Source organism: Sminthopsis crassicaudata, chromosome 1 (genome assembly GCF_048593235.1).
Source record: "Sminthopsis crassicaudata isolate SCR6 chromosome 1, ASM4859323v1, whole genome shotgun sequence".
In the NCBI taxonomy this organism is placed as follows: Eukaryota; Metazoa; Chordata; class Mammalia; order Dasyuromorphia; family Dasyuridae; genus Sminthopsis; species Sminthopsis crassicaudata.
In genome coordinates, this window is record NC_133617.1 from 690,441,677 (window position 1) to 690,451,197 (window position 9,521).

The 9,521-nt window shown below is 36.3% G+C and overlaps 1 protein-coding gene across 2 annotated transcripts; it reads right to left on the reverse strand.

The window, feature by feature from the left end:
- Positions 1-1,028: 1,028 nt before the first annotated feature.
- Positions 1,029-9,238, reverse strand: SEC61G (SEC61 translocon subunit gamma). Of its 2 annotated transcripts, none has more exons than XM_074283619.1 (4): positions 9,080-9,238; positions 6,222-6,321; positions 4,380-4,482; positions 1,029-1,188 (listed from the first exon to the last, which is right to left on the reverse strand). In XM_074283619.1, the coding sequence occupies exons 2-4, from the start codon at positions 6,313-6,315 to the stop codon at positions 1,179-1,181; spliced, it is 207 nt and encodes a 68-aa protein (XP_074139720.1). In that variant the 5' UTR covers positions 6,316-6,321; positions 9,080-9,238; the 3' UTR covers positions 1,029-1,178. The 2 variants fall into 2 exon arrangements, with proteins under 2 accessions (XP_074139720.1, XP_074139719.1); XM_074283618.1 differs by lacking the exon at positions 9,080-9,238 and adding an exon at positions 8,619-8,975.
- Positions 9,239-9,521: the final 283 nt, after the last annotated feature.

The following is a 9,521-nucleotide window of genomic DNA, read 5'->3' on the forward strand; positions in this document are numbered from 1 at the left end:
TGAGCTTTGCAAACTCAAAAGTGAAGGTCAGACGCAGGAAATTAAATGGGGGATGGGAAAAAAGTGATAGGTAAAATGAGATATTAAGAGTTATGTTATAAGTAGGCAAAAACGTTTTTTACATCATCAATTCAAACAGCAGTTCAGTCTGAAGCTCCCTTAACACAAGAGCCAAGTAGCTCACCCACAGGAATGAGTATCCATCAATATGCTTTGACATCTTACAAAAATGGATGACCATAAAGTTGACCTTGAGTTAAAGAATGGCTTACTCATGTTCAGTGCCAGGTAATACATTTTATAAAGAATTAAAAAAAAAAAAAAAAAAAGTGGTTCCGTAAGTTTTCAACAAAGTAAACTTTCACAAAATTTGGCTGACCAAGGTCATTCCTCAAACATCTCAGAGGATTGACATTTTTAAAATATAATTTCTGAAAAAAATTTACTGGATAATAAATACTAATTAACAAGACTTAAGCCTGAAACTGGAGTTTAATTCCTCAATTCACTAATCTTTAAAAACCTCAAGAAATTCAATAGTAAATCTGATTATTAAAATATTGTTTAAGAAATTATGATAATACATTTTAAAAGGAAAAGTGAACCCTTGAACATAAAGGGAAAAACTTATGGAAAATATGCTGTGTCAATCATGTCAGTGATTTTTTTTAAAAAATAAAAGCAATCACAATAATCCCACCAGTCTACCTAGAGGACTGGTCACTGATTTATCTATTACAATTTGCTACTTGAGCTGTTCCTTACAGAACACAAACTTTTATTAAAGTTGGCTAACCATTATTAGTTTACTTCATTTCATTACAGGTAGCTTTCTCTATCTTCTATCCAAAGTAGTTCAACATTTCATTCTTCTACATTTTCCTTTGTAACAGAAATGGAAATCTGCCAGAAAATTAGGATACCTGTCTTCCTCTAGGTTAAGAAAAAGTATGGCAATTATGACAACCAATTACTTTTTAACCAATAAGGAAGGTCAGATAAACACTCAATTATAGGGGAAGTTCAGATTTTTGCAAAAGTTACTTTAATGCAGACATTGAAAATACCACGAAGGTAAACCACATAAGACAAAATTTTTACTAAATGAACAAAGCCAACACCTTCCCAACCCCAAACTTGTTCATCAAGCTTGAAGCAGCAATTTCTTCCAGAAGTATTCAGCCACCACTGCAAGACAAAAAAATAAATTTTGAATAAATAAATTTTATTTTAGCCAATCAAAATAAATATTTTTTAAAAGCAATTTGTATATAAATCAAAGATTATTATTTCAAAATATATTCTTCACAATAACATAAAAAACTCCATATACAGTGTCATTCACTCACTCATTAATCTAAACATTTATTGAGCATGACAGATCATAAAGAAATGTTTTAATACCCAAAAAGTACTTTAGAAATCTAGATTGGTAGGTCAAGGGAATGCCAATGTCACAATGTAGCCTAATTTTAGACAAGTTTCTTACTACATTCTTATAGTTTTAAATATGAATAAGAGAACAGTATAATAAAGTGATGTTAAGGAAAATGGCTCTGTCAGAAAATGCTGGTAAAATAAGAAGTCGAGATATATAAACAAATTGTGGAGCAAGGGAAAATACTACTCTTTTTCTGTCTGCCTGTTTTCCCACAGGAAGAAGCTGCCTTCTGGCAACTAAGTCACAAAAAACATAATTTAAGAATTTATTATCTTGAAATAATTAAACTCCATCTCTGTTAAGGCTTTACATTTATCTTCAGGCCATGATATATATAGACTATGTCTAACATCCTGTTTTTCTAAACTATACGAGTGGTTCCTTTAGATTTGTGTTAAGCCTAGTTCTAAAATAAAATGTTAGCTGTGCTGTGATGGCTCCTACTGAATCTCAAGTCCGGTTAGCTAGTTTGTATAGTTAAACCAGCATAAGTACATGTCTACCATTGAAAAACATGGCAGCTTCAAAATAACAATTCAATTGGAAAGTCCAAAGCAAGTTATCTTTTCCCTTATCTCCAAACCAACACACCCAATAAAACCTAGATTGAATAACTACAAAAGGATAATTAACTGACTGATAGAAGATTTCCTTCAATATATGGAAGAGATTTCCAGTGGTATGCCCAAAAAAAGGGGGAAGATGGGGGGGCTGGTGGGAAGTAATAAAAGTGTCCATCCTGTTCAATATTTTTTTTTCTAATGACTTAAAAAAGACATAATATACCTGAAGGACAGGATCAAGACTCAAAAGCCTAGGCTTGACATTAATAAAATGGAATTCATTAGGGAAAAATTAAACTCTATACTTAGGTTCAAGTAAATAAGCTATATAGAGAATAAGACAGTGTGAGAAGAGCAGTCCTCTTTCAGTGAAAACTACTTATAGGTTTAAGTTAACAATAATCTCAATATGTGCTAACAGCATAATTGCCAAAAATAAATAAAAGATAAAAGCAAAAACATCCCTTAACTTACTTTTAGGTTATATTAATATAAACAAAGTAGTTTGAAAATGAGTTCTAAAATATATTCTGATATACTATAGTGCTATAAAAAGTGTTACAGTCTTAAGGACATTGACAAATTGAACACATCAAAAGTAGGCCAATATTAAAAACTTATGTTTATATGGTATGCTAAGAATTGGCAACGATCTTTACATACTCAATAACTTAAGAAACTAAGACTATTCAGTCTAGTAGAACAAAGTTAATGAGGAAAAAATGACTGATATAAGTATCTGATGGGGAATTATAAAGACTGATTTGAGAACTAAGTATCAATGAGTAGAAGCTACAAGGAAGCAAAGTTCAGTTCAATATAGAGTAGAATAATGATTTTGCTAATTAAAATTTCTAGAGCGCTTTAAGGTTTACAAAGTACTTTTCAAACCACAAAAATTTTAATGATGGTTGGAAAATGATGAGGTACCTGAAACTCAGACATGTTAACACAGCCTAGCTAGTCCTAGTTATGACATTCACCATGTCTTCAGATAAATTATTTCATTTCTCTGAGCCTCAGGTTTCTCCAATCTCTAGGGAGATTACACTAGATGATTTCTAAGACTGCTTTCTAAGACTCCTTTCAAAGGATCAGTGTCAGCTACTAGAAGGTATAAATCCAAATCTTCTCAATTTTTTTAGTATAATAATATTTGCTAACATTTATACATAATTTTTAAAGTTTGAAAAAGCTCTCTATTTTATGATCTCATTTGTTCCTAACAATTTTGTGAGGTAGGTCTTCTTAATTATAAAGAGGAATAAACTAAAGGACAGAGATAAAGTGGCTGATCTTGTGGTCACTACTTGGAGGTAGGACTCCATGTAAATATGCTTTTCATTACTCCATTTCTCTCTAGTTCTAACAAAGCAGTGACCTTAAATGAATATGGAACAGGCTACTTTTTAAGGAAGATGACCTCTCCACCTTAACTGTAAGTGTTTGAGCAAAGGTGTGAAAGCCAACTGTCAGGGGTATTGTAAAGGAAACTGTCTTGCAAAATAGGAAGGATAAGTAGGTGATTCCAAAGATACCTTCTTAACAATACACTTCTAAGATTACGCATATGCTATTTTTCATCTAATTTAATTCATGTTAGAAATCTATGGAGCATTTATATCCACTCATTTGTCAACATTTACAAGATAACCTCTATTAATATTAATACATTATCGCAGGGGTTCTCAAACTACTTCCCGAGGACCAGATGCTGCCCGCTGAGGACGTTTATGCGCCCACCGGGTTATGGCAAATGGGCTGAGGGGTGGAGACAGAGTGTGAGTTTTTGTTTTTACTATAGTCCAGCCCTCCAACAGTCTGAGGGACAGTGAATTGGCCCCCTATTTAAAAAGTTTGAGGACCACTGCATTATTGTGTATGAAACAGAACAAAGTACTCAGTATGAAACTAAATATGGAATATCTATTTGTAATCTTTTGGCAGACTGATTATAGAAAAGAAAAATTATCAACATGGTATTTTAAAAGGACAATGGGAATACATCTCATAAATTGCAAAAGTGACAGCTGATTAAGTTCATACTACTGCATTATGAAACTACACTACTTTTATTAAGTTCATAGAATCAATTACACAGCTTACATCAACTTTAAAAAATGATTTTTGAACTAAACTTTTTTTTTTAGCATAAGCCAAAAAAGCAGGCTCGATAATATTCTATTTGCAGGTTTTTAATGTCTAAATATAAGTATAAATAAATTTTTACATGTTATGCTACAATAGTTAACACTGCACATGAAAGGCTGACACTTTTAAAAATTCTGACATTTCATTCAAAATGCTTACAAAATTTGTGCTTAAATAATTATGATTTTAACTCCAACTAAGAATTTTCATTTGATGTTACTTACACAATGATGTTATTAATAGGGATATGGATCAATTTAACAAAAAATCCAATGAATCCCATTATAGCAAACCCTATTGCTGTTGCCATCGCAATCTTCTGGAATTCTGCAATTAAAAACACAGATAATTTACTTTATTTTCTTTATGTTTGAATAGCATAAAAAAAAAAAAAAAAACCCACAACAGTCAAGCAAGATTTGTAACTCATAACTGCTAAACAGATTCCCTCTTGGCTACTGAATTTAAATAAAATGTGAATAAACATTCAAAAATAATAAATTCTAAGGTATCCTCTAACATCTAACATCCTAGCAGATAGATGCCAAAAGATGGGAATGTTCAATATTAGTGGGATTATAAAAAGACAGGGACATTATTAACGTGCTGTAGATGGAATTGTAAATTCCTCCAACCATTCTAGAAAACAATTGGAAATTAAGGTTAAAAATGATCAAAATCTGTCTTTTGTCCCAGAAATCCCAATATTTGATATATACCCCAAGTAGTTCAAAAATAGAAAAGTCCAGAAAGAACAAACTATTTAGAGCAGCATTTTTTGAAGTAGAAAAGAAATGAAACAATATAAGTACTCATGGACAGGTGGTGGAATTGGTAACAAATTATACATGAATGTAATGGACTGTTACTAAGATATAAGTAATGAAAAATGTGAAGAATACAGAGATGCAAAGGGTAGACATAAACTTATAAGAAGTGAAGTGAACCAAGAAAATGATGAAAAAAAAAAAAAAAAAAAAAAAAAAAACCTGAAACTGGATACTGATACCTGATCCAAAAGGAGAAATGAGCATACCCCTAACTTCCTTCTTTATAAAGATACCAAGATTATGAGTATGAAACACTGGACATTCTATTCTATTTTATTGATAGTTGTGTGGAATTATGGATTTTTCTTCTTTTTTAAATTCTGTTACAAGGGAGAAACATTTGAGGTTTTCCCCTCAAAAAGTATTGATTTGTTAATGTGAATTATATTGATATTTAACAATGTAAGAAAGTAGTTTTGATCTCTGATTCTCTTGAAGGACTCCTTGGACCACATACTTAGAGCTGTACAAGGCATGGTCCTGAGTGGTAGAGGTGACATAAAAACAAAAGACCAATTAAAAATCAATTAAAAAAAAAAATGAAGTTTACTTAGTTAATTTTGCCATAAAATATCTGAGATTTTAAGATAATACGCAAATATGTTCCTAGGATTAGTAGATATTTTTTGCAATAAGAACCATACACATCCATAAGACGACATAGTTCAAAAAACTTTTTTAAAAAACTGGGACAAAAAAGGAAAAATAAATTGTTTTAGGAAAAATCAATATTAGTGTGAAAAACTGGTAACAGTGAACCAAAAGATGAGTTTGGATTAGCATAATTTAAGCAGACAGACCATATTCACATGATGATAAAACCATATGAATTAATTGTTCAATCTATTTGCTATAACTAAAAAGGCAAATCAATTTAAGATATTTCAGGAAAAGAAAAAAAATTAATCGCTAGATGATATGAGAAGAAAAATCTGAAAATTTCCACATAAAAATACAAAAATCAATCTTTCTTTTATGCTGTACTATTGGAGGAAAAGTAGGCACTTGTAATTGAAACCAGTAGGTACCCATGTTAGTAATATTCTGTCTCAACAGGGAGAATAGTTACACCAAGAAATCCTACAAAAGTAGGATCAAAAGAAGTTAAAATGTTAAATAAAGAAAAGAATGCTAAGAAAATTCATAAAGATAAAGAAATACATAGAAGGAAAGTAAAAAGATACATTCAAGGAGATAAACAAAAGTAAAAGTCAAGCAAGTGACTAGCAGCTTTACCTTTTCTATCTGGCTTGGTACATCTTTTGACAAGACGAATTGAGTCCTTCACAAACTGCCGACTAGGTTCAACAAATTGCATTACCTGATCCATGACTATCTGTTTAAACAAAGACAAATTATTAAATTAGTTGTATGTCAAACATCTGCTTATTTGGTTAGATCATAGTACTAATGAGGTCACAGTTGGAGGGTCAATTAATCATGAAAAAAGTATTTCAAAGATCAGAGTAGAACTGGAGATATACACGTGCAGCTGAAACGGCATCTCCACCTGAGACCATATTTGCAACTGCCATTATGAAAATCAGAAATGATGATAGGACCCTGGAATACAATTTATTGAGATAGCTTTATTCTAGAATGTACTTAATCATCAATCACCAAGGGTATAAGGGAAAAGAAGAGTATGGGATCATTTAAACCATCTCCACTATACTGACAAAACTGTATTTCAATACATTTTAAAAAGAGGGAGCAAACTCTGAACCTGCTGGTTAAATTAAGATCATTGGATTTCATTCATCTCTAAAACTGAGGAGGCTGGATTAGATAACCTGTAAAGGGTCTCCTTCCACTTTAATGGTAGGGAATTAATGATACACTTCCTCCTAATGATTTCTAGCCAAAAAATCCACTATCCTCTTAACAACTAGCAATTCTTTTTTCATTTGTAGGTAAAATTTGTGTTCCACCCCATGTACAATCTAGGTCTAAAGCAATGATTTATCACTCAAGTTTTAGAGATATCCTCATTGGAGGGGTAGAATAATTCTCCCTTTTCAATTAAAAAAATTTCAAAATATTAATTTCAATATATATTAAAACATGCCATTAACATACCCTCATCACCTCAATATAAGGCATTCTTCAAATATCAGTCCCTTCACTAGAATATTTCCTTCATATGAGGGACTTGTAAGAAGAAAACTTGGGTTCAAATTCCATCTCTAATATTTTTACAACCAACCTCTGAACTTCAGCTTGCTCAGGGGATAGTGGGGCTAACAACCTCTAGCTCATGAATATTGCTGTTACTAGAAGCTTTTCCAGTTTGATAGGGAAGGAAATAAGCATATATATATATATATATATATATATATATATATATATATATATATATATATATATATATATATATATAGTCCACTATGTACCAAACAGTCTAAGTGCTTTTAATAAATAGGCTATATTTCATAGGCTTGAATAAGCTAACATAGCTGTGAAAAACACAGGGTCATCTCTATATTAGCATGAAGCATCACAACGAGAGTACAATTTTATGGAATACTATTCTCTAAAAATAAACAATTCTCAAAACATTTGCCAGTCTAAACTGACTTCAGTAAGCTTATGTAACCCAGAGCTGCTAGTCAAAGCCTATGCAAGGCTTCAAGCCCGGTTTCCACAAAAATCACTCTACTTTACACACACTCACTGGTTCCCTCTCTCTCTCTCTCTCACATGTTCAGTTGTGTCTAGCTTTTTGCAACTCCATGTTGGGAATTTCTCGGCAGACATCCTGCAGTGGTTTACCATTTCCTTCTCCAACTTATTTTAAACAGGAAGAACTAAGGTAACAAGAGTTATCCGAAGAGTCTCCAAAACTGAGTTTTCTGGACTCTAGGAGTGATGCCAGTCGCTGCTTATGTTTGTGTATGTGTATTTCCGCACTCAGACTCAGAAGTGTGGCCACTGGCAAGTCGTTTACAGGTGACTTTTCTTGCCTGTAAAATGTGCTGAAGAAAGGGCCAAGCACCGTAGGGTCTTTGCCAAAAAACCTCAAAGGGCTAAAACAACAATATATGTATGTACATACACAATGCTACATTACTTTGAATCAACATAATATAGAAATGGGTAATAGTTTTTTATTGATTTAGTGTGTATCATCATTTTATCCATTTGGTTGTAGTTTATTTACGTACAAAACACATTTCTTGAGAGGACAGACTACTCTTATCTTTTTATGCCCAGACCTAAGGTTAGAGCAGCGCTGGGCAAAAAGCAGGCTGGTTGAAATGTTTTCTTTTAAATGCTTGTTGAAATGAATTGAATTTTGGGAACCCCAGTCCTAAGAGATATCAAGAAAGAAATACAACTATGTCTGACGGACGTGGGTTCAATGTCCTGCCAATGAAGCGGGGGATCAGCCTTTTCAGAGAAGGTGAGTATCAGACAAGACCCCCCCCCCCCGCACGACCACGCCCTCCATTCCTGGGAGCTGGGCCTCAGCGGGACAAGAAAGGGCTCGGGTGACCTCCGGGGTGGGGGTCCCAGCACCAGTGAACCTCCTCCCGGCCCTTACTATGACCACCACCCCGGAGGAGCCCCACTCCACCGCCCCCCCATGCCCACGGGAGGGATAGCTGGCAGCCAGTCACCCCACGGCTGTACCGTGGCGGGAGACGAAAGACCCCAGGGCAGGCCCACTCCACACAGGGACGCCACGGAGGAGACCGAGAGAGCGGCGATCCAGGCCTGGGCCCGGAGCCCCCAGCCCGGCAACAGCGCAGCCCGCCGGTGGCCGCCGTCGCCCTCCCGGCCGCAGGGCGGCGCGGAGCGGGCTCTTCGCCTCCACATAGGGCAGTCCTTCCAGCGCGACCGCCCGGAGAGGCCGAAGCCTCCTGCCCCCTTGCTCGTGGTATCGGCAGCGCCCGGCCCCAGCCGGGAGGCGCAGGCGGAGATGGAGGCTGGGCCGGGCCCGGGACACAGAGTCCCTATCTACCGCACTGCCCGCGAGCCGCGGTCTCTGACAGAACCGGTGGCTCGTGGCGGTGGCCCTTTGGCCCAATGTGCGTCACAAAACATCAGGGGCGCGCGGGCCTCGGAGACCATTACCCCTCGAGACCCCTCACCTGCACAACCGATGCTCCAGAACCGAAGGACACGTAACCACTCGGAGGAAAGCTGACTACCCGAGGCGGAACCGGAAGCGGTCAGCCATTTCCCCCGCCCTCCCAACAGGATCCCCGCTCCACCGGCAACCTTGCGCAGACGCAGAACGAACGCGACGCGGGCCTGCCACGCAGCTTCCCGGAAGTTTCAGTTAGCCCGAGCCAGTTGTTGGCGTCTGGTTGTTCTAGCAACTACGCGGACCCGCCTACTTCCCGTCAGGTAGTCAGAATTTTTTCCTTTCTCACTTTCGTGAAGTTTGTTTCTCCGCGGCCTCCGTTCTTGCTCCCGGCTGCCAGTGCACACTTCCAGAATTTGAATCTCGCGGGGTTTCGCACCGCCAACGTTCTTCCTGCTGCGCCTTTAAAGGAAGCTCACAGCTAGTACCCGGGATCCGGAAAGGGA